The 25,785-nt window shown below is 40.4% G+C and overlaps 2 protein-coding genes across 4 annotated transcripts in view; both read right to left on the bottom strand.

The window, feature by feature from the left end:
* LOC149848783 (embryogenesis-associated protein EMB8-like) overlaps positions 1-25,785 on the bottom strand; it is a 109,022-nt gene that overhangs the window by 63,623 nt on the left and 19,614 nt on the right. Inside the window, exon 6 of one of the 2 annotated variants that reach the window (XM_089997451.1) lies at positions 19,561-19,683. The exons of the other annotated variant lie outside the window; for it this stretch is intronic. Within the exon in view, the coding sequence (XP_089853577.1) occupies positions 19,561-19,683 (123 nt within the window). The remainder of the gene's footprint in view (positions 1-19,560; positions 19,684-25,785) is intronic. 2 annotated transcript variants of the gene reach the window in all.
* On the bottom strand, positions 20,670-24,116 carry LOC149848784 (uncharacterized). 2 transcript variants are annotated; one of them, XM_090012438.1, is made up of 4 exons: positions 22,039-24,116; positions 21,814-21,932; positions 21,404-21,728; positions 20,670-21,311 (listed from the first exon to the last, which is right to left on the bottom strand). In XM_090012438.1, exons 1-4 carry the CDS (start codon positions 23,720-23,722, stop codon positions 21,148-21,150), a joined length of 2,292 nt encoding a protein of 763 aa, XP_089868564.1. In that variant the 5' UTR covers positions 23,723-24,116; the 3' UTR covers positions 20,670-21,147. The 2 variants fall into 2 exon arrangements, with proteins under 2 accessions (XP_089868564.1, XP_089868571.1); XM_090012445.1 differs by having other exon boundaries at positions 21,301-21,728; positions 22,039-24,115.

The raw sequence follows: 25,785 nt of genomic DNA, 5'->3' as shown, positions 1-25,785 counted from the left end.
ACCTTCAAAAAAAATAATTTCATGTTGTAGATGGATCAACGTATGAGAGCCTCGACTTCTGTCGTTGTTGGTCCCACTGATTGGTAGGAGCAGGACTTCATGATGAATGCCCTCCACACTTTGACCGAGACTGTGGCTACACATGTACAGGCACAAGCGGCGCCGACACCTACGTGTGTCCATCCCACTGAGATCACTCTGAACCCTGGCATGGTGACCCATGAGAAATTCCTGAAGTTGGATCCATCAACTTTTTCTAGGAAAGCAGACCCAGAGGTCGTGGAGAGCTGGGTCAAAGAGACTGAGTGGGCTTTCCATGTCTTGCTTGTGCCCGAGGACAGGAAGATAGACTTTGGCACGTACCGGTTGAAGGGCGATGCCAAGAAGTGGTGGAACACCCTGCGATGGGTGAAGTATGGCGAAGTAGTTGTTATTCCCTGGGAGGTGTTCACGGAGAAGTTTTTGGATGCGTACTTCCCCGCCTATGCACGAGAAGGCATGCAGCAATAGTTCCTCGAGTTGGCTCAGCAGTAGTTCCTCGAGTTGGCTCAGGGGAACATGAGTTTGGTAGACTACACCACCAGATTCAGGAGCTGGGAACGTTATTGCCCAAACCTTTTTGCTGATGACAAGGCAAGAGCAACGAAGTATGTTCGTGGACTGCAAGACGGACTTCAAGTCCATATGATAATGAACCGACCTACCACCCTTAGTGATGCTATAGAGTCTTCGACGGTCCTGAACGAGGAGTGGGAGAGGTTCAGGGATGGGTCGCAGAAGAGAGGCAACAATGGAGGTGGCTCTACGGGCGAAGCGAGGAAGAACCTACCTGCGGGCGGTAAGGCGCAGGGGGGTAAGAGGCAGTGGACCCAGCAGGGGCACCAGCAAGGAGTCCAATAGGGTCGACCCCAGCAGAGACAGCAGCAGGGGAAGACCCAATTTATATGTCGGAGGTGTAACAAGAGTCATCCTCAGAGCTCTTGCCACTATTCAAGGGGGTCTGCTACCAGTGCCAGCAGCCTGGGCATATCGCTGCCCACTGTCTGAACAAACCGACAGCTCAAGGAGGACAACAGCCGCAGAGGTCTCAGCAACGGCAGGCACAGTGGAGGACGAATGGGAGAGTGTATGCCGCCACAGCTGCCACACAGGGCGATCAGGCTGATCTGATCGAAGGTATCTTCTTAGTTGCGGATCATTATACTCGTGTGATGTTTGATTTGAGTGCTACCCACAGTTTTATATCTACTTTGTTTGCAAGTCTGCTTGACTTGGTTCCATCTAGCTTTGAGAAGGCTCATAATGTGATGCCCCAGATGAGTACATCTTCTTGCTGGAAATACTTTCCTGCAGTGAGTGTGGTTATCGAGGGGCATGAGTTGTCTGCCGACTTGATCATCCTAGATATGACTTTTTATTATGTCATTTTGGGTATGGACTGGTTGTCCATACACAATGCCACCCTCCAGTGTCAGAAAAAAAAAGTTCGATTAGAGCACCTCAAGTCGTCCGCTTTGGTGTTCCCGGCGACTAGATAGGTGGGTGAGGTGAAGATAGTCTCAGCACTTAAGATCTCCAAGTACCACAAGCAGAGGTGTACCGTGTTCTTGGCCAATGTGTCCGCGAAGGACAGTCAGGCGACACCCTTGGAACAGTTGGATGTTATTCGTGAGTTTCCGGATGTCTTTCCTGGGCTTGTCAGGTCTACTACCTCACAAAGAGATCGAGTTAGTGCCTGGCACGACACCAGTCTCCCGAGTACCGCACTGCATGGCACCTACAGAGCTAGTGAAGCGGAAGAAGCAACTGGAAGAGCTTCTTGACAAGGGATTTATCAGGCCGAGTGTATCCTCTTGGGCCCCACCGGTTCTTTGTGTCAAAAAGAATGATGGGTCCATGTGGCACTGTATTGATTACTACATGTTGAACCAGGTGACAGTGAAGAACAAGTATCCCTTGCCTAAGATCGATGATCTGTTCGATCAGCTGAGGAAGGCGAAGGTGTTCTCGAAGATAGATCTTCGTTCCGGATACCATAAGTTGCGGATCAGGGCAGAGGATATCCCGAAGACCGCATTCAGGTCTAGATATGGGCATTATGAATTATGAGTTCCTGGTGATATCTTTTGGACTCACCAATACCCCTGCAGCATTCATGGACCTGATGAATCGGTTCTTCAGTCTATGGCTGGACTCTTTGTCACCGTGTTCAGCGATTGCATTCTTATCTACTCGGAGAGCGTGAAGGAGCATAAATAGCATTTGCGGATTGTGTTGCAGACACTAAGAGAACATCAACTTTATGCTAAGTTCTCGAAGTGCAAGTTTTGGCTCGATAAGGTGATGTTTCTCGGCCACATGATCTCGAGGAAGGGTACTGAGGTTGATCCAGCCAAGGTAGAAACAGTATTGTCATGGGAGCAACCGAAGTCAGTTATAGAGATTAGGAGTTTCTTGGGATTGGCGAGCTACTACCGTCGATTCATCCAGGACTTCTCTCGTATCGCTGCTCCAATGACTCAATTACTGCAGAAGGGGGTGAAGTTTGATTCGTCACCTCGGTGCGAGGAGAACTTTCAAGAGCTGAAGAGGAGGTTGACCACGGCCTCGATTTTGACGTTGTCGTCTGGGACGGGTAGATTCGTAGTGTACAGCGATGCTTTAAGAACCAGACTGTGTTGTGTCCTTATGCAGCATAGAAAGGTCATCGCATGCGCTTCTCAACAGCTAAAGATGCATGAGAAGAATTACCCTACACATGACTTGGAGCTAGCGGCGGTTGTCTTCGCGCTGAAGATCTGGCATCACTACCTATATGGGGAGCAGTTCGAGGTCCTTTCCGATCACAAGAGCCTCAAGTACATATTCATATAGCGTGATTTGAATTTGAGACAGCGTTGGTGGTTGGAGTTCCCGAAGGACTATGACTTCTCCATCACCTACAACCCTGGTAAGGCAAATGTAGTGGCAAATGCACTTAGTAGGAATGCCTCAGTCACGACAGCCAGCTTGATCGGACGCAGTTGGGATATGATTGAGGAGTTTGTCAGATGGCAGCCTTTTGTAGATGATTTCGGACGCATCCCTTGTGTTGGGATGCATGCACGACTTGAGATCATAGACCGTATTGAGAAGCTTCAGTCAGTTGATCCGGATTTCGAGAAGATATGCGTGAGTGCCTAGAAGCCAAATGCGCAGTTTCGTCATGAAGAGGACGGGACCATCATGTTTGGAGACAGATAGTGGGTCCCAAAGGTACTACGAGAGGAGCTGATGAGTGAGGCCCACAGGTCCAGATATTTCGTTCACCCTAGTTTCACCAAAATGTTCAAAGATCTTCAGAGGACTTATTGGTGGAACGGGATGAAGCGAGATATCGCCTAGTTTGTATCGCGATGTCTCACTTGTCAGTAGGTGAAGATCGAGCGTCAGAGGCCTGGTGGACTACTTCAACCACTAAATATCCCAGAGTGGAAGTGGAATAACATTTCGATGGACTTTATCATAGGGTTGTCGAGGACCCGTAGATAGGACGATGCCATCTGGGTGATAGTGGACAGATTGACCAAGAGTGTCAACTTTCTGTCAATCAGGATTAGTCAGATCTTGGAGAGCCTAGCTGATCTCTACATGGATAAGGTAGTCAGACTTTATGGGGTGCCACGTTCGATCGTATCAGATCGAAACTCTCATTTTACATCTCGGTTCTGGCGCCAATTACAGAAGACCCTTGGTACCACGCTAAAGTTTAGCACGGCGTTCCATCTATAAATTGATGGACAAACGGAGCGCACGATACAGACATTGGAAGACATGCTTAAAGCGTGCGTTTTGGATTAAGCAGAAGACTGGGATAGGCATGTGAAACTTGCAGAGTTTTCGTATAACAATAGTTACCATGCTAGTATCGGTATGGCCCCGTACGAAGCTCTATATGGCAGACCATGCAGATCCCTGGTGTGTTGGAATGAGAGCAGTGGAGTCTCCAGAAATCATCCAGCAGTACTCGGACCAGGTGCGATTGATCCTACAGAGGTTGGTCGCAGTGCAGAGCAGGCAGAAGAGCTATGTCGATCAGCGGCGTAAGGAGCTTAGCTTTGATGTAGGCGATCACGTGTTCGTACGAATCTCGCCTATGAAGAGTATCTCGAGAAGAAGAGAAAGTTGATTCCTCAGTATGTGGGACCCTTTAAGATCCTTGAGCGTGTTGAGAGACCGCGTACCGCTTAACACTTCTTCCTCAGTTCTCACAGATCCACGTCTTTCATATCTCGATGTTGAGGAAGTACGTGCCTGAGCCCTCGCATGTGATCCACTATGAGGCAATTAATGTACAACCTAACTTTACGATAAAGGAGAGGCTGGTGAAGATTGTGGACCACCAAGAGAGGACACTACGCAGTAGGACAATCCCGTTCGTGAAAGTGCATTGGCAACACCACGGACTGGACGAGTGCACTTGAGCGCCTGAGGCGGATATGCGTCAACACTACCGACACTTATTCGGTACGTTCTAATTTCGTGGACAAAATTCTTTTAAGGGGGTAGGGATGTAATATCGTGTATTTTCATACTTAGTCAAAATTCAAATTTCTGAAAATTTTTTCTAAGTGTTTGACGAAAATCGATAAACCTTCGATATTAGAAATATGTTAATTAAGTCTGGGCTTGGCCCAGGTTTCATCGACAAGGTCTAAATGAGCCAACTGGAAGGTAATAAAAAGTTATATTTTTAACCTTCAAATTCAAGCAAAATTCAAGTTAAATTCAGGCAAATTTCGGAGGTGAAATTCGAAGTACATACCGTTAGAAGTATCTCGGAATTCTGAGTCCAACGGTATTTTACTTTTGTGAATTCGGGCTACGGTTGACCCGAAAATCGCAATTTTATAAAAAAGGCAAACCTCGACGAGCCGGATCCGAATTTGGATCAAACTAGATCCGATACATACAATCCAAATTAATATAGATCTGGACTCAGTCCAAGACCCATATTAATTAGGATCTGATCCAACTTAAAATCCAAATGGATTTTGGATATGGACTTGGATCTTAGATCTAGATCCAAAATCTATATACAACTAAAATAAAATTTTAAATTCATTATACAGGTTGAATTAAAGTAATTTTAAAGTTACAAAGACTCCCAGAGGGATAAGGTACCCTTTGGAAGCTTATGGATAATTATTTATTAATAAATAATTAAATTAATATTAAATAAAAATTAATTCCGAATTTCAAAAGTTACCTAATGGTGGGTCTCAGGAAGAATCTACGTAACCATAAGATAAGGAGAGTAAAAAGGTAAGTAAACGTAAAAGAAAGTAAGTAGTAAAAGAGGTTTGAAAAAAATCAAAACAGTCGAGAGAAAGTAGAAAAAGTAGGATTTGGAGCCCCACCATACGAGAAACCCTAGAGTGGTGTCACCTCTAGGGGCTCTCTTTATTTAATCCACACAAAAAAAACATGAGTTAGAAAAAGAGAAGAAAAAAAGGAGAGTGAGAGAGGGAGAGAGAAAGGTTGGCGTGGAGAGGAGGCTGTTGTAGCTTCTTCAACATCTTCCTCTTCTACCTTCTTCACGGTTTAATCCACAGCAAAAAAAAAATACAAGGTACGGGTTGGTTTCTTTCAATTCAAATAGGAAAAGAGAGCTTAAATGTGATTTAGGCGATAGTTTCTAGAAAAGATACTGAATCTGGTCCCTTTTCCATATTCAAATATAAGAAAAACCGACCTATGCATGATGATTCAGTTTTATTTCAGATTTGGGATTTGATTTCCATATAACAACATGCTTTATTTCAGATTTATATGTATATATATATATATATACCTGGACAGATCTATCCATGGAATAATCGGACAAATCTGACCCCTTCAGCCCTTGACAGAATGGGACAGATCTGTCCCAATCTATGTCACATGGGTGCGGGTGCGGGTGCGGGTGCGACACGGGTGCGGCGCAATTTCAAAAATTTTGGACACGGGGACTCGGCTATATATATATTAAAAAAAAAAATTAAAAAAAAAAAAAAATATATATATATATATATATATATATATATATATAAGACTCGGTCAAAGTTGTGCCCATTAGGGGACAGGTGATGAGTTGTGAAGGCATTTTGTACACTTTCTTCATACAGGAATAATTCACTTTTGGACACTTTCTTCATACACTGTAATAATTCACTTTCTTCATACAGGAAAAAACCACAAAAACTTGAGTTGTGCCCATTCTGTACTTAAAACTTGAAAGTGTACAGGTTTTTTAGTTGTGATGGGTTTTTTTCCTTACAGCTGTAGCCCAGAAAATTTTAAAAAAAAAAATCAAAAAAAAAAAATCCAAAAAATGGACCAAAATGACCCTGGGTGCGTTGACCACACCCAGGGTCGGGTTCACCGAGTCCGAGCCACACCCGTGTCCGCACCCGTGTCTGTAAAACCCGAAAATTTTATAAAATTTTGCAAATTGGGCCTGGATCCAAATTACAGATCCAAGACCCATAAAGGGGTTTTTCACATACATTTACCTCGTAAATTTGATATGTACTTATAAGTACAATAATTTGTAATTAACTAAGTAATTCGGAGAATAATAATCATCCAATAGGAGTGCGTAGATGGGTATGGGATCCATATACCGGATCCATGTACATATATATATATTTATATATATATCTAAATATATATATATATATATATATGTCCATAATAATAAATAAATAATATTATTATTGGTAATACTATAGAAACATAATATATATATATATATATTAAGCGGATTCGAGGATCCACAGTTGGATCCACTTGGATCCAACTTGCGGATCCATTTTGGTGGGGGTTAAGGTTTTATTTAAAATGTGAGATTTAAAATAAATAAAATTTTTAAGTTTTTTTTTATCCAAGGATCCACAGTGGATCCATTTGGATCCACTTGTGGATCAATTTTGTCTTGGGGCCGGGTTGCGGGTCTCGGGTTCGGACCCGAGCCCCACCCCATTTTCTTCAGCCCTGTTAAATGAAAAGGGCAACCCGATAAGGGTTGCCCGATAAAACCCTAACCCCAAAACAGAAAGGGGGGGCGCAGGGGCAGGGGGGGTTACGCAGAGCGTAACGACCCCGCGCCCATCTCGGCTGAGAAGAGGGAGGCCTGGGGCCGATAAAGGAGGGGAGTGGAGAGGGGCTCTCACCCTCTTCACTCAGCCCCATCTCTCTCTCTCTCTCTCTCTCTCTCTCTCCCTGTCTGCGGGCGCGCACCGGAGAAGGAAGGGGTCGCCGGAAAAAGGCTGCGGCAACTCGCAGCCACCAGTAGCCAGCAACACCCACCAAAGTCTTCCAGCAAGCTCCCTTCTTCACGGCATCCGCGGGGAGCAGCAGCCGCAAGGGTCGTCGGAGAGTTCGCCGGAAGATTTCGTCAAGAGGTACGGGTTTTCCTCTTGATTTCGAGTGAGAAAAAGGGTGTAAATTTTGCTTTACATGGAATATTTTAGGAAAATCGTAGAGGGGCAGATTTGGGGTTTGAGGCGCCGGAACCCCAAATCGTCAGTTTTGTGAAATTTGATGCTATGGGTTATACTGGTACCTTATTGGGTGGGTTGAGGATGCTATTGAAATCAGTTTTGTGGCCGATAGGCTTGTCTAGCAAAAGTTTTCTCCATTACCAATAGTCTAGTAATCTGATTTTCAGTTTTTTTGAGGTGTCGAGTTGCATATGTTGAGATTGTGTGGCTGGTTAGTATTGTTTAGCATAAGTGGTGCTATTACTGTGGTTTGGTAATTATGTGCAACACATGGTTGAGGCTTCTTTCGTTTCATGTATGCTTCTTGATATCGGCTGTTTATAACTGTACTATAAAAAAAAAAAACATGTTGATAGGTAGTGCGATTGTGGTTTACATAAGCTTTTGAACCATGATTTTGTTAATGCATGCAAGTACATGTTTGATGATAAAACTTCAGTATGACGTTTTCCCTATGTTTCTGTTTAGTTAATCTACTGTGCAACTAGATATGCGATACTTCTGTTTTCAAGATTTTATGGAAACGGTAGATTTTATTTGTTCTCCAGATTTTCTTTTGCTGAAAATCCCAATAACTAAGTTTGTGGCTATGATGGCAAGTAAACCTCACACAATTATTTTTTTGAGATTTCAAGTGTGTTATGCAAATATTGCTCGAGTACTATTGAAAACCATTTAATCTGATGGCATGCTTCATAATAGTAGATATACTTTATGCTATTTTCAGTAGCCTTTAACTCTCAAGAGGCTTAAACCGGCTGTGCATATTTGATGGAAAATTTCTGTGCTCAGTGCAAAATTTGGATGGGATTATCAACATATATTTAATATCTTTCATAGTGTTTGAGTTGTTCTTATATAAATTACTCTCTTTAGCTACTAAGCTCTTGTTCATATAGTGCATGGATGTCATGGCTGTGTTTGGGTCTCCTCAAGACACTTAAATGCAGGATTGAGAGATACTTTCGTAGTTTTAGGCACATTATTTTGGAATCTTCTTTGGCCTCCAGAGCATATCTTATAACTCCTTAGAGTCATATGAAGATGGGCCAGTTGCCTGTAACTTTATGTAAGTTCTGCAAAGGAAAAAGGTTTTGTTGTTAGTATGAAATATAAATTGTAAAACAAGGGTTTACAGATTCAAAGAAAGACTTGTCTGACAGGGGGGGATTGCCGGTTGGGTTTCGGTTGGAGTGAGGCTGAACCCTAGTCAATTAAGTCGGCCAAGCTTGAATAGCCAATTTCAAGAAAAACCTTATATAAACTAGATGTTATTTTAAATCCACAATTTGACTCATAGTGTGTGCATTTAGCTAAGTAGGTAACATGCTTGTCATGTACATGTGTGGTTATGAGTTCAAATCCTGCCTTATATAGAATTAAGTTTTTATGTATGTTCCACATGCCTATTGGTTATGTTATGCTTATTCAGGGTGATGTTTCCTTAGGTGCTTAAACTTGATAAATAATCCTTGTTCAAAATTATTGTTGTACGTGAGTGTACTTGTGCATATACACATATGGAATTTAGATCAAAACTGCATGGTTGTCCGTATGTTTTAATTGGATTGATTCATGAATGAACTCTTGCATTTGACACGAGTGGGTGCATGTCATGAAAACATGCATTTAATGTGTGTGTGTGAATGTACGCTTATGCCTATGAAATTATTGTTTCATGCACAATTTGCATACATGAATGCGCATTGAAAAGCATGTGAAAAGAATGCATAAGTGGCATACTCTTTATGATTTTTTGCTTATGCATGTGGTAATGATTAAATTAGATCATTTGTGGCTGGATGAGCCTTGAGAACCAATTGTTCTCTGTTTTGGTTATTTTGATGCATTGCAACAAATCAAATGCGAGATTTGTTGTTTTACCGCACTGTTCTATGTTGTCATGGGCGGTGGTCCCGTGAAAAGCTTAGCATGCTGATGTGCAAGCTTATGTTATTAATTCTGCATGTAAATTTGCAAATGTAAAAGAAATGAATTAATAACCAGATAAAAGAAAATAAAGAACAGTGTAATTCACTTTCTCCTTGATGTCCCTGCTCTAGCGTGGGAATCTTGGATGTTGCGGTTTAGGGGAAACCGTGAGGATACAAAAACTCCGTGTGCGTTTTGTTGCCCCTGAACCCGATATTGAGGTTCTTCTCCTGGCCACGGTTTTAGGGAAAGTCCGCCACTTTACCCGGGAGTGGTGTGTTAGTCACAGCTGTGAGTTTGTTTGGTATACCAAGAAAGTGGCGCCAGTGGATGCTGTTTTTCATGGTGTCCCCGACTTTGGATGCTGTTTTCCAAGGTTCCGATGGATGGTGTTGTTTCCTGATATCGATCGTGGGCTAAGTTTGGAACCCGGTAACAAAATACAAATTGTGTGTGAAGCTACCCCGGGAACCCTACTTAACCTCGGGGATTGTACCCGTTTGGTGTATCCGCGGGCCACTGTAATTAAAAAGAGGAACTTAAGGATGTGTGCATTTAATAGGACATGCATATGGAAAGAGGAAAAACTTAAATGGAAGATAATAAATGGTTCATGCATTGCACACAAATCATGCATATTCCTGCTATGCATTAGTTCATGCATATTTACCTGTTCACTTAGTTGTTTATGTTGATCATTGTATGATGTTGATCTATTTTACATTTAATTGCCTTATTGATTAAGTTGTGATCAATGTTACCTATTTCGTGTTCCTTCCTGTTAACTGTTTAATTATGCATGAATGGTTAATTGACTTAAGAATTGAGTATAATTGTATTCCTCAAAATATTACATGGATCTTATTTATGCTCTTTTTCTTATTTGATTCATTAGGGAAACCTGTACGCAGAATTCTTCGGATTTCTGACCCTCTTATTTTATTGGTTTTTTCCCAAGCACAGGTGATCAGTGAAGTCGACTCGCTTCTGAGGGATACGAAGGTCACATTTGTTTCAGACGACTTCACTTACGGACAGAGTGGCTCTATTGTTATTTTCTTTTAGTTCTTCTGATTTCCTGCAGTTTGATATTTCATTTTTGACATGGAACATATTACTCTTATTGATTCATTAATAAAAGAATTCAGTGGATTGGTTATGATTGATAAATGTAAGTTGTTTTGTGGTGTGTGGTTATCCAACTGAAATTGGAACTGTAGGGACCCCAGGTCTCTGGGAAGTTTTCCGCGACTCTTTTAAAAAAAAATATTCCGCATTTTTCAAAGGTAGGAGTTGGGGTCGTTACAGTGTCGGTGCGTGTCGGCGCGGGTGCGGCGACCTTGGAGCCGAGTCCGTGTGACATAGGTCCCAATGCACTAGCTGTCCAATCAGGACAAATCTGTCCACTGCGATGGTGGACAGATCTGAAAGGGTGTGCTATGTTGGTTATGGTTTAGAAAAGAAATATATATATGTTTGGGATAGGACAGTGTTGTCTGGTCTCAGCTGACACAGTCGGCTGGGACAGAACAGCATGCTGTCCAGTCCCAGCCGACTGGATCGGCTGGGCAGGATTTGAGTCCCAGCCAACAGGGTCGGGTGGGCTGAGTCCTGGTCAGACTGAGTCAATATATATATATATATATATATGGACTGAGCCCACATTGATGGAAAAAAAATTGTATATACATATATGGATAACAGAAATTTATGGGCAGTCTCCTTGATCTGTCAACAGAAAACAAAAAGATTATTATGGGCAGAATTGGGGACGGTTCAGTCCCAGCCAACTGGGTCTGCTGGATTGTATCCCTGTTAAGAAAATTTTTATATAATTGGTAGGGGTCTGCCAATCCCAGATTTGCTTTTCAAAAAAAAAAAATTTATGTTGCAGGGCCTGTCAGGCCCAGCCGGCTGGGCATGTGTGGGCCATGTCAGGCCCAGCCGATCTGGGTTCGGCTAGGCAGTAATGAAACAAAAAAAAAAAACAGATTTCTCCACATATGCTGAACCTAGTAATTAGGTTGATTCATGCTTGTTATACATTCAGATTTTTTGATGTGATTCATGCATGGAATTTCATTATATATGTTCAGATTATGTATAGTTGATGTTCAGATTTGTACAAGACAAATATTCAGATTTTTGCACATTAAATGCGCTGTTTTGAGTTTGATAAAAAGATTTAGTTTGGTGTACTTATTTCCAGATTTGCCTATAATGAATGATTAGGCTACATAGGCTACACGCATGTCAAAAATCTAGTTTTTGCATGCTTATGGCTGATTGTTGATGCATGGTCGTTATTTCTAATGCAATGTTACTCACATATGCATGTTGTGGGCATGTGCAAATCCTGAAAGTGATTTTATGCATGTGCATATTCGCATATTGAGCATGAGATGATGCATGAAAAGAAACATGTATTTTGTAGAATCATGTGAAATCTGAAATTGGTTATTCATGTCAATTCTTGGTTAGTATGTATGAATGTGCATTTGGAAGCATGTTAAATGAAGGCATAAGTGGCATGCTCATTATGGTTTTTGCATTTGATGCATCGGTGGTCAAAGATGGATCACCGCAGGACGTGTGGGCCTTGAGCAAGGGTTGCTCTATGTTTAGTTTTTTCTTATGCATCGCAAGAAAATCAACTTAATGCTATTAAATTAATTGCATTGTTTCTTGTTATAATAGGATATGGCCACGTGATGAGTTTCGCATGTTGAATTGTGAAACGAATGTTTGTTTTTTGCATGTTGAATTGCAAAACAAATAATCGAAATAAATCATTATTTTAAATAAAAAGATAAAAAAAAGAAAACAGTGTAATTAATGTTTCTCCTAGATGTTCTTTTTTTAGTGTGGGAATCCTAAACTGCGGTTTTGGGAAACCGTGAGGACACTAAAATTCTGTGTGCGTTTGTGCTCCTGGAGCCAACTAGGTGGTTCACCTCCTGACCGCGGTTTTAGGAAGATTTCACCACTTTGCCTGGAGGTGGCGTATGGACACAATTGTTGTTATTGATATACCAAGAAAGTGGCATTAGTGGATGTTGAATTACCTAATGTTTCGACATTAGATACTGAATTCTAATGTTCCAATGGATGGTGCTGAATCCTGATATCGGTCGAGGGCCAAGTAGAGAACCCAGTATTAAAATACAAATTATGTGTTAAACTACAACTGAAGATCCAACTTGAACTCTAAAATTTGTTGTGCATGTTTTGAGTATCCGCAGGTTTTAATGAAAGTGAAAATAAATGTTATGTGCATTTAATAGGGACATGCATACAAAAGAAAACTCTGATAATAACTTAATAAGTTATTCATGCATGTGCATTAATCCATGCATCTTACTATTCTGCATTAGATCATGCATCTTTATTGCTTTCTCTAATGTGATATATCCCGTTGCATGATTCTTATTATTATAATGCATGCATGGGTAGCGAAAGCATGAGATAGTTACAATTCCTCTAAAAATATTGTTTGAATTAGATTTATATTTTTTTTACTTATTTTAGTTGTTAGAGGGATTCGTACGCATGATCTATGATTCTGACGCCCTATATTTTGTATTTTCTATAGCCTCTGATACCTAGCGATGGGACCAGCTACGAGGGCTACAGGACTGCATGACGATTTTTACTTTGGGACAGAGTGGCTCCATTTTTTGTTTTCCATATTCATTTATTGTTACTAGACATAATGATTTGAATGAATAAAGTTGAGTTGGTTTTAGTTATGGTAGTGTAAGATCCCTTGTGGTTGGGACCGTAAGACCCTGGGTCTCTGGGAATTGTTTTCGCAATTGGTTTAAAAAAAATACACTTTTTAATGGATATGATTTGGGGTCGTTACAGATGGGCCTTTAGAGAACAGGAGCATATATTGGTCATGAGATAGTAAATTGTAAATGCATTACAAATTAGTTTTATTTGGAATCGTTTCTGAATTAATTACATTGTTAAATTGATAGGGCAAAAGCCCAAATTTGTTATTGCATGTTGATTTACATAACGGTTCTTATGTAAAGAACTTTTAATTAATTAAGATGGTAAAAGAGACCAAACCGTGTAATAATTTTTCTTCTCTGGTGTCCCTCCGAAAGGATGGGAACCCTGGATGGCAGTCATGAGGACCGTAAGGATACTAAACATCGTGTGCGTTTGTTATTCCCAAGAACCTGATGTGTGATTCATGTTATTGACCATGATTGTAAAAAACTTTCAGCCACTTTACCTGAAGGTGGTGTTGTTGACTCAGTTGTAGTTATTGGTATAACAAAAAAGTAACGTTAATGGATGATGATTTTCTTGATGTCCCGGCATTAGGTGATGATTCTTAATATTCTGATTGATGATGATGATTCCTAATATCGATCGGGAAACACGTGTAGAACCCAGTAATTAAAATACAAACTGTATGTTAAGCTACGACTAGGAACTACCTTGAACCGCAAAAACTTTGTCCGTTTTGAGTATCTGTATGTTTGTAAGAAAGTGAAAATTAAATGTATGTGCATTAAATAGGGATATGCATGCAAAAGCAATTTTGATAAATTAACAAAAAAAAATTATTCATGCATGTTACATTGATTCATGCATCCCTGAATACAACAACAACAACAACAACTACGCCTTCATCCCAAAACAATTGGGGTCAGCGATATGAACCAAAAAAGAAATTCATTTTGGGTCTTCCACATGAATCCTTTTCCTCCAATCATTTCTATCCAACGCCATGTCCTCGGTGAGGTTCAAAGCATTCATATCCTTTCCTTTCATCTCCATCCAAGTCTTCCTAGGCCTACCCCGACCTCTTTTAACTAATATATTTTCCCATTTCTCCAACCTTCTAACTGGAGCATCATTAGGCCTTCGCCGAATATGTCCAAACCACCGTAAACGATTCTCTCGCATCTTATTTTCAATGGGTGCAACACCTACCTTCTTACGTATCTCTTCGTTCCGAATCTTATCTTTTATTGTATTTCCACACATCCATCTAAGCATCCGCATCTCAGCTACACTCATTTTTTGAATATGATGTCTCTTGGCAGCCCAACATTCCGTACCATATAGTAAAGCGGGTCTAATAGTCGTCCTATAAAACTTTCCCTTCAACCGCAATGGCATTCTACGATCGCACAGCACTCCAGTAGCACTTTTCCATTTCATCCACCCAACCTTTATCCTATGATTTACATCTCCATCAATTTCTCCATACTTTTGAATGATGGATCCCAAATATTTGAAATAATCATTCACCGGTATATCTTGCTCACCAAGCTTCACTACACTCCCATCACTACTTCGTTGCTTACTAAACCGACATTCCATATATTCAGTCTTACTCTTACTCAACTTAAAACCTCTAGCTTCCAATGTCTGTCTCCATAATTCTAACTTAGCATTAACCCCAGCTCTAGACTCATCAATCAAAACAATATCATCAGCAAACAACATACACCACGGTACATTTTCTTGAATTGATCTCGTAAGCTCATCCATCACTATTGCAAATAGGAAAGGGCTTAAAGCAGATCCTTGATGTAACCCAACCGTTATCGGGAAATTGGTTGTCACCCCTCCACAAGTGCGGACATTGGTTACTACTCCTTCATACATCCCTGAATGTTTAGCATTAATTTCATGCATCCCTAAATGTTTGATTTAGCATGAAATTGTTGAGTGCTTACTTGAATTGCTTAAATGGTAAATTTGTTCTGATGATACGTTACCTGTGATTTCTCTTAAACTTGTGTATAATTTAATTTATGTCAATTTTCTTACTGTTGAGATTGAGATGGTCTCATACGAGGACTTCAATTCTTACCCATTTTTTAAAAATATTTTTCAAGCACAGAGGCACCGTGATGCTGGGATTGGTTGGCTGGAGGACTCGAGGTTTATGGTTTGGTGGCCCGGGTTCTAACGTACACCGGATCAGTTGGATTTGATTTGAATATTTAATTGGAACCTTATTAACATTATTTGATTAAATAAATGAAGTTCAGTTCATGGTTTAAATTTATGCTATGTCTGAAATGATTGATGGGTTGTGAATATTAAATCATTAATGTGGCTTTGGTCTTGCGAGATTTTCCACAATTGTATAAAAAAAATTGCATTTTTCAAGGGTCAGTTTGGGGTCATTACTCATCACACACAAATGAAAATGCTCAATCTGAACTTGAAGATGTCCCACATCAACCCACACCTATTGAAACTGCACTAGTTCAGCCTACCCAACCTTTTCCAAGTAAACCCATTAGGATCCACCCTATGATAACTAGGTTCCAAGATAGAACCTTAAAATCCAAAACTTGCCATAGAAATTCCTAATCCTATAGTCCTCTTGACTGATTATGAACCTATTACCTTCAGAGAAGCTAATCAAGACCCAAAATGGAAAGAGACCATGAACAGTGAATATGCAGCACTCCTAAGAAACCAAACTTGAAAATTGGCCCCACCTCAATCCAATCATTGTGTCATAGGATAAAAGTGGATCTTTAAGATCAAGAGAAAGGCATATGAACCCTAAAGCATTATACGATGTGTTTAATGGCAAAATAGTACAGTCAATAGGAAGGAGTGGATTATTTTGAGACTTTCAAACTCGTTATCAAGCCAACAACCATCTAGATGGTTCTAACTATTGAGGTCAGCAATAATTGGGTTATAAAACAATTAGATGTTCATAATGCATTCTTACATGGACACCTAAAAGATTGTCTATATTGTTCAACCCCCAAGATTTGAAGATCCAAATCAACCGCATCAAGTTTGTCAACTTCAGAGGGCTTTATATGGGTTGAAACAAGCCCCAAGATCATGGTTTTCTCGACTTAATGGATTCCTTCAATCCTTAGGATTTATAGGATTCCAAATTTGACACATCCCCGTTTATTCTCAAAGCCAAAGATGTCATTATGTATGTGTTAATTTATGTGGATGATATCATAGTCAGTGGGAGCAATTTCAAAATGGTAGATGATTTAATAAAAGTTAAAACCTTTAGGCATGAAGTTTTCTCTAAAAGACTTGGGGTCATTGCACTTCTTAAAAGAAACATATTTTAGATATTTTTCTATGGGTTGTAATGGAGGAGCTAAACCTATCTCTACTCCTCTACCTCTTAGTCCTCCCTTAACTGTGGGAACTAGACCCAAATTCAGTGATCCAACTCTTTATCGTAATATTGTGGGGTCGTTACAATATGCCACCATGACACATCCAAATCTGTCATTTGCCATGAATTGTGTATGTCAATTTATGCAAGAGCCGTCAGAATTGCACTAGGGTCAATCAATGGTATTTTAAGATATTTAAAGCACACTCCGCATTTTGGGTTACTTTTAAAGCCTGTAAAGACCACTTCACGAACAACCTATTTAGATGTTGATTGGACAAGGTGCCCAGTTGATTGTAAGTCCACAGGAGGGCATGAATACAGATCCCTAGCTGTTGTTGTTGCAAAACTAACATGGATGAAAATTTCTACTTCAGGAATTGGGAATTCCTAAATCATCAACACCTACTATCTATGTCACATGGGTGCGGGTGCGGGTGCGGGTGCGGGTGGGGGATGCGGCACTTTCAAAAAACTTGGGTGCGGGGGTGCGGCAAAAATAATATATATATATATATATATATATATATATATATATATAATTTTTATGTTTTAACAATTAACTTACCCCCATCATATTTTTTATGAATTCTTTTATCTCCCTCATTCTCTAATCAAACCATCAGATTAATTTGAAAGAAAAAATAAATCCAGGTGATCGTGATGTTTCGGAAAACCCTACCCCTGTAAAACCCAGGATTTAAAAAAAAATTGGGTCGGACCCGAGTCAGGTATGGACCCGACCCAGACTGGATACCCCACCCCGTGCTTTTATATAGCAACAGAGGGGTTAGGGTTTTCTCATTCAAGAAAACCATCGCCACCTCCGCCGCCTGCCTTGGTCTCTCCTCCCGTCCGACCTCCAGTCGCCGACCGACGGCTCGCTAGAGCGCCGACCGATAGCCTACCCCCCGCCGCCCCTGTGCTCGTCCCTCTCCCTCTCTTTGTTACCCTTTCCACCCCCTCAGTTTCCCTCCCTCTCAAGCCACCTCAGTCACCGGAACCCCGACGAGCCCCACCGCTTGTTTCTCCATCTGTCTCACGACGTTTTTTTGACAGCCGACCCCCCTCCCGCGGGCACCCTGTTCGCCGACGACTTCAACGCCCTCCGCGGCCTTCTCAGGTAAACCCCCATTCCCCTGAGTCTTCTTCTCTCTTCTCCTTCTCTCTCGACCCTCCCGCGGGCACCCTGTTCGTCGACAAACTTGGGAGCATTTTTTCTTTCAAAAAATAGACACAAATGACCCTGGGTGCTACGCACCCAGGGTCCCGTTGACCGCACCGGGTGCCGCACCCGCGTCGCGTCAACGCAGGTGCGGCACCCAGTTTGCCGAGTCCCTATGACTTAGCCTACTATTTGGTGGCACATCTTGTGTTTCATAATGGCAGCAAACACATAGACGTGGACATTCACTTTATACTGGATAAAATTTGTAAGCATGATCTGGTTGTGAAGTAGATATCAACCTAGGAGCAAATTGCAGATATTCTAACAAAACCGCTCGTGACTCAACGGTTTGAGTAGCTGTGAAGCAAACTCAACGTCATACCCCATGAGTTGAGTTTGAGGGGGGGCTGTTGGAGAATATGGATCCACTGCTGTCAGCTTATCAAAAACCGATCCAAAACAGGGAGCTCAAATGTGCACGGATAAGAAGAAACCTCTAGAAGATAAAGATCAAGACTTATGTAAACTCCCAGCTAAGCATGACAGCAAGATGACCAATCTCACAGCTAAGCTTGACAGCAAGAACGTCAAAATGTGTACCACGTTTTTAGGAGGCTCTCAAGGAAATTTAGTTGTAGAGAGATCTCTATCTGATATCATGTAATCCCCCATTATTTAGTGGAACTCTCTCTCTCTCTCAAGTGATCATAGAGTGAAGAGAGAACTAAGCTGTGGGCCTAGGTGCATTCACCGAACCACGGCCATTGTGTTTTGTATGTTCCTGTGCTCTTGTTTGTGCTTTCTCTGTTTGTGTGTGCTTGCTCTTGATATCTTATATTATCTTTATCTATCTTCTTTCTTCTTTCTCCTATTCTCTCAATGAGAGAAATATAAAGAGAGCATAGCACCAGGTTTCCTTCCCTCTTCAGAAACAAAAAGGGGAAAAATAAGAGCTTCAGAAGACCTCAAGTGTTTGAAAGACACAAGAAAATGGGGCAAAACTATATCCTGGAATCAGTTGAAATATAACGATAATGGCTTGGAAATCATGCACAGAAGGAGGCAAGATGAAGCAAGAAAATAATAGCAGTTGGAAACAACAATCGGATAACAGAAATTCCTAGAAACACAAGCAAATAGAGAAACATATTGTGGAATTGTGAATTAAGTAGAGAATCAACTCAAAAGTTCAAAAATGATCTGAAACAGAGGAATAGAAAGTGGAACTACGAAATGAAGCCAAGAATCAATCATAAAAGCACAAACATGTTCCAACAATAGACAAGGAAAATGTGGTATAGAAGGGAAATAAAGACGAGAAAAAAATGATTTTTCAAACTCTGAAAGAAAAATCAATGCCTACCTTCTACGTGACTTGATACCAGAAAGAAAGGAAAAAGAAGGGTGAATGGATCAGAAGATACTCATATTCAAGTATTCTTGACTGGAAGCACAGCCATGACAAAAACAGAAGGTTGATTTAACCTTTTGCAGTATGAGGAACCATACACATGTCAGCATAAATTACTGCAAGGAATGGTCATGATCAGTTCATATTGTGGTAAAGTAGACATCCACTATTCAGATTTTGACTTCATGAGAACGCCATACCTCTCAGCTGCTTTAGCTATTTAATGAAATGGTATTCTTTCTTTACATGACAAAGATTAGAGAGGAGTGAGCAAAGGTGTTGTTGAATTTAAGGAATAAAAGAGGCCATGATAATGTTTGAATTATCAACATTATAACTGATTTTCAAAAGCTTCAGATTAAGAATATAAAAATTGGAAAAATACCAGAACATTGGCACCAATGCTTGTGCCCACAGCAAATAAAGGAGCCTTTGGATGCTCCTGATGAAGATAATTAACAACTTTCCTCAAGTCTTCTGTCCATCCGGCATTGTAAAAGCAATCAGACTGCACAAGTTGAGCTCCCATCAATGTCAAGGAAACAACATATGAATGGTAAACTACTCGTAGCAACTTGTACAAAAAATCGAACACAATAAAAGAATAATATCCATTATTGTTCCAAAGAAATTTCCATGAATGCCTACTATGTTAATGCTATGTCACATAGGTGCGGATGCGGGTGCGGGTGCGGGTGCGGGTGCGGGTGCGGCGATGCGGCACTTTAAAAAAACTTGGGTGTGGGGGTGCAGGGGTGCGGGGAGGATATATATATATATATATATAATTTTTAACAGTTTTAAGTTAACACTACGTGTATTTGTGTGCATTTATGTATTTATATATATAATATAGATAAAAATGGACTTGATTAGGGTTAACTGAATCTACTTTTGGATAGAAATGGACCTCAGTGTGGTTGACTTCACCTAACACAAAGGAAGTTGTGTCCAAGTGTCGCACCCGCCTGGGTGCGGGTGTGGTGCCCTGTTAGAAGAGTCCGTGTGACATAGTGTTAAGTGTTAATGTGATCATTCACATCTTACATAAGATTTTATTAGGCCCTGTTTGGATCACATCAAAAAAACAGATGAAAATAGGTGGGCTTAAACTGGGTCTGTGCATCTACTTGGATGGTGCCAGAACAACTTTGTGAACCAATTTTTGCATCAACACTTGGTTTTAGAAAAACTGAGGGTAGCTTTTACAAAACCAAAACTTGGTTTTCCGGGCAGTGCCCCTTCACACCCCCATCATGAGAGGCTCTCCCCTTTTCCTTCCTCCACTACATCAGCACCATTCTCGTCCGTCCATGTTTTGGTGAGCCACCAGCTGCAAATGAATCACTATTTGGTCTTGGCGATGATTGCTAATATGTTGGTCTACCTGAATGGAGAGGTGTCAGCATATAGAAGCAAAAGTGACCCAGAACTTTTGATACCAGCAAACACAGGGTTTTATAGTGCTAGCCAGTGTTGTTAAAAGCGTTGAGGCGTAGCGAGGCGCTCCACCAAAATCTGAGGCGAGGCGTAAGCCTCGAGGCGCAAAGCGTAAGCCTCAAAAAAAAAATATTTTTAAACTTAAAAAAAACTATAAAAATGATCTAAAATTATAAATAAATAAGAAATGCTTTATTGATGAAGCGCCAACCAACACGAAATAAAAAATCTCAAATAAATACGAAAAAAATATGAGATTAACATGTAAAAGTAGCATTAATGCAACAACTTGATCTATATAAGTATCTAATTGCATAAATATGAGCATTCATTCAATAAAAAACTAACATTAACAACAAAATGCATATTAGCACTAACAACATCATGTCATAATTAAAAAATGCATGTTAACATTAACAACCAAATGTTAATGTATTTGTCCAGAATTCTTTAAAATAAGAGTGTTAACATTCACAATTACAACTGAAAGTCCCAAAAAACATATAAATGGCCAATAGCTCTATGATATGAATTAGGGCCTAGGCTCTTGTTGTGTCTCGTCATCATCAATATTTAAGTCTTCAATATCATCATCTGAAGAATCCATATAAATAGGTTCATCTTCATTCTCTGACTCTTCATCATCTACACTTTCTTCATCCACGTCCTCAATTACTTCTTTTGCTTTTCTTTTTCCTTCAATAAAAAAACATGTATTAAATATTTAGGTTATGTAATTAAAAAAATACATTTATATTCATAGCTAGGTAAAAGGAATATAACTTTACCTCGATCTCTTGAAGACATGTCTTGCCTAAAACCACTTTGTGAAACATGAGGTGAAGTGACTTTTTCAATAGGAACATGCTCAATGGCATTTATGTCGAAGTTCGGATCCAACCATGAATCCTCCAACCAATTGGGATCACTTGGCAACACTGGATCTTCCTTCTCCACAATCCACTCATCGTCTGAGTCTATATGATCTAGACATATAGGGTCTTTGGTAGCCCTCCTCTTCATATTTCTCTCTCTTAATTTCATATTGTACATTACAAAAACCAATGCATTCATCTTCTCTTGTTCAAGTCTATTCCTTCGTTTTGTATGCACCTATAATTTCAAATCATTGATAATCAAATATAAGATAATTAAAATATAAAAATGTATTTCAAAAATAAAATACAAAGTCACAAACCAATGAGAAAGTACTCCAATTCCTCTCACAGCCCGATGCACTGCATGTCAAACTTAAAATTCGAATTGCAAAATTCATCAACTCAGGATTTTCGTGCCCAAATGAACTCCACCAATCAGCTGCATTCAAATAAAATAATAAAAAATTGATAAAAACATTAAGAATGTCATAATTAACAAAAACATAAAAAAATATTGACAAATAACAACATAATTGCAAACTTACCAGGACTTTTTAATTTTCTTGTTGTAACAGCTGCCTCTCTGCCAAACAAGCCATTTGCCTTTTTAAATGCATCGATTTGTGTTGTAATTTTCAACCGAATATTTGCATCAGAAACTAATTTTTCAACACAATCATAAAAGCCACCCATAACTTCTCCATCAGGGTTGAAGTTGTCAGCATAATGAAAATGTGGATTTAAATAATAGGCAGCTGCATGCAAAGGCTTATGAAGTTGCAAGTCCCATCGTCTATCAATGATATCCCAAATAGGTTTATATTTTCTTTGGACATTGTCAAGGTTTGAAGCAATTTCCTCCTTCGCTCTATCCATTGCCTCATACAAAAATCCCATAGCAGGTTCATCTGCATCAACGAGTCGCAACACTTTGACGAGAGGTAGTGTAGCTTTAATTGCATATGATATGGCAGCCCAAAACTTATGATCATTAAGAACAATACAAGAAATGTTCTTAGCATCAGATTTCTTATAGTAATTAGATGTTCTAAAATTTGAAGATAAGAACATCGACTTTAACTCTTTCTTATAACATCCAATACTATGAAGTGTAAGATATGTTGTGGCAAAACGAGTGACGGCTGGACGCAGAAGTTCTTTCTTCTTTGTGAATTTTCTCATTAAATTTAATACCCATGCATGACTATAAATGTATCTTGTAATTTTTTTTGCCTTTTCCACTGTATCTTTAAAAATTGATATCTTTCCAATATCTTCTAACATAAGATCCAAGCAGTGGGCTGCACATGGTGTCCAAAAACATGTTTTTCCTGCTGTTAACATATTTCCAGCTGTCACATAATTTGGTGCATTATCTGTAATGAATTGCACCACATTACTTTCACCAACTTCTTTAACAACTTCTTCAAACAACTGACACAAATTTGCACCAGTTTTTTCCATGTCGCTGATGTCAACAGACTTCAAAAATACTGTCCCAGATGAGCTGTTCACAAGAAAATTAATTAAGTTTCTTCCTTTCACATCTGTCCAACCATCTGCCATAATACTGCAACCAACCTTTGGCCACTCTTTTTTGAACTCTTTCAAAATTTCATGAGTATAATTTACCTCATCCTTCAAAATCCGCGTTCTGATCTCATGATAAGAAGGTGGTTTGAACCCTCGCCCATAATTTGCAATAGCTTCTACCATTGCACCAAAATATGGACTGTTGCAAAGATTAAATGATAAGGCATTTGCATAAAAAAATCTACCAATGGCACGACATGCATTTTTTCTTTCATCCCTTTTGAAAGCAGTGTTTATTGTGGTTTGCCGTGCTTCTTTGTTCACAAAAAGGTCCATAGGACCAGCTGCACTTGTTTTTGCATCACTACCTGATCTACTAGCTTCTTTATTCACATTATCGCCGGTTGATGATCCAAAATAAACACTTCTCCCGATATCCAACTTGGTTTGCTCTAACTCTTCTTTCTTTAGCCTCTGATCCTTTAGATGATTCTGAAAAAATCTTTTCACGTCATGTGGAACCGCTTCGCACATGCTTACACCATGCTTTGTGCCAGCTAAGTGATGTTTTAGCCTATAGATGCCTCCTGTAGTCTGTTTATGACAGTAATTGCAAATTACATGTCCTACAAGTTTAGGATCTTTAGTAGGATTTGGAACTTTAACTCCATGATCCCATCCTACATCTTTTGCCATTTTTCAACTGCAAAAATACATAACACAAAATATATATTAACATCATGCATTCTGCTGACCACATTACATGAAAACAAATGCAAAATAAACAATCTTGGTGTATAAGCTATATACGAATCCTAGAAAAAAACATAATTGACGAGAAAAAAATAATAAATATAATTAGGTCAGTTTTTTAATTGGGTCTCAAAGTTCATTCAATAATGCACACTTATAGCCACACACACACATAGTAGAGATAGAGTGGAGGTGGTTTGGATCCCAGATTTCTTCTCAAAAACAAAAAGAAAACACCAACCAACTCCGGAGATCAACCCCAAGAAATTGTGAAAATGCCGGAAAAAAAAACATATATTGAATATGCTAAACAGAGGTCACCATTATGTTTGAATATTTCAATTGTGTGTTCTATCTCAGTTTACACAATAGTGAAAAGAAACCTACAACCCCACAATCTGTTTTAGTTTGCTTCATTATCCTATTGTAAAAGCACTCAAAACTGAGACTGTTTTCATACTCAAAGATGTGAGCCAATAAAAATCACAAATTAATTCAATTAAAATGGGTTATAGTGTAAAATATCCTATGGATCAACATCTAGATAGACCTAATAGCATCTTGAGAGATCCTTAAATAGTCAGTTTGAAGAAAAAGTTGCTTTTTATTGTTTCATTCAACAAATTTATTTCCAAAATGTAGGTCGGGTGGGCTCCTATACATCAGAAACTGATTGAAATAACCATACAACTGCTCCTTTATGTCCAACTTTTATCTTCAAGAGAAGTTGCGTTGAAGTGACCACCAACATGACAAGGGATACAAGTTCCATAAGAGCCTTTTCAGTTCCATAAGAGCATTATTGACGAAAAACCAATTCAATGCATGCTTAAACAATTCAGGACATCGCATATTTGATTGCACACCAAGAAATCATCATCGCTACAGTTATATGGACAAAAAAGGAAACCAAGGGACCGCAGTCATATGGATAAAAAATGACTACAATTATTAATAAAAATCTATTTCATATGGACAAATCAAACTATTTGCTGCAGTCAGGGCTGGGCTAGGACTGGGCTGAGCTACAAAAATGGATAAAAATCTATTTCATATGGAATCAGGGTTGGGGTAAGACTGGGCTTTTAAAAAAAAAAAAAAAATTAACTGTTTCGGGAGGCAGGACTGGGCTACAGCCCAGTCCTGCCCCCCCCCCCCCTAGATACGCCCCTGGTTAATAAAAAAAAAACGAAAAAGCCATACCTGAAGGAAAACGATGATCGGCGACGAGTGGTGGCCGGCGACAGCAGTGCCGACGGCGAGTGGTCGCACGGCGAGTGGTTGCACTGCGAGTGGTCCCTTCTCAGCAGAGGCGGTGATCGGCGAGTGGTGGTCGGCGACAGCAGTGGCGGCGACGAGTGGTGGTCGGCGACAGCAGAGGCGGCGAGTGGTGGTCGGCGACAGCAGTGGCGGCGGCGAGTGGTCGCACGGCGAGTGGTCGCACTGCGAGTGATCCCTTCTCAGCAGAGGCGGTGATCGGCGAGTGGTGGCCGGCGGCGAGTGGTGGCCGACGGCGAGTGGTGGCCGGCGGCGAGTGGTGGCCGGCGGCGAGCAGTGGCGGTGGACGAAAGGGGACGGAGTGGAGAGAGAAGGGGCGAGGGCTTTCCCTCGCCCCGAAGCACCTGTGTCTTTTTTAAAGACACAGGTTCTCGATCTTTCGAGAATACGGGCCCGGATCCGGGTCGAACTCGGGTCCGGGCCATCCGATGTTTAATGCGCGCCTCACTTTGAGGCGCGCCTCGCCTCAAGGCGTACGCCTCAAGGCGCATGAGGCGTACGCCTTGAGGCTGTTGCGCTTTTTACGTGCGCCTCAAGGCGAAAAGGGTCTCGCCTCGAGGCGAGGCGCGCTTTTTGCGCCTTGAGGCGCGCTTTTAACAACACTGGTGCTAGCTGTTGAACAAAACATTTTGTGCAGCAAGAATGTGTTGTAACATGTGAAAGAGAATCATCTCATTGACCACGCAAGTCCATATAAGAAAAAGAGACATTCAACATGATATAAGCCA

The sequence above is a fragment of the Nuphar pumila genome, chromosome 1 (assembly GCF_984573655.1).
Source record: "Nuphar pumila chromosome 1, dmNupPumi1.hap1.1, whole genome shotgun sequence".
Lineage (NCBI taxonomy): Eukaryota > Viridiplantae > Streptophyta > Magnoliopsida > Nymphaeales > Nymphaeaceae > Nuphar > Nuphar pumila.
Note: the sequence above shows the minus strand (reverse complement) of the source record. Positions and strands in the feature narration are given on the sequence as shown.

Excerpts from the sequence above, each read along its gene's own strand:
- LOC149848784 (XM_090012438.1), bottom strand. The coding sequence starts at position 23,722 with ATGGCAAAAGATGTAGGATGGGATCATGGAGTTAAAGTTCCAAATCCT. Across the intron at positions 21,933-22,038 it reads AAGAAAATTAAAAAGTCCTG|CTGATTGGTGGAGTTCATTT; the intron begins GTAAGTTTGCAA and ends ATTTGAATGCAG. Across the intron at positions 21,729-21,813 it reads ATTGGAGTACTTTCTCATTG|GTGCATACAAAACGAAGGAA; the intron begins GTTTGTGACTTT and ends TTGAAATTATAG.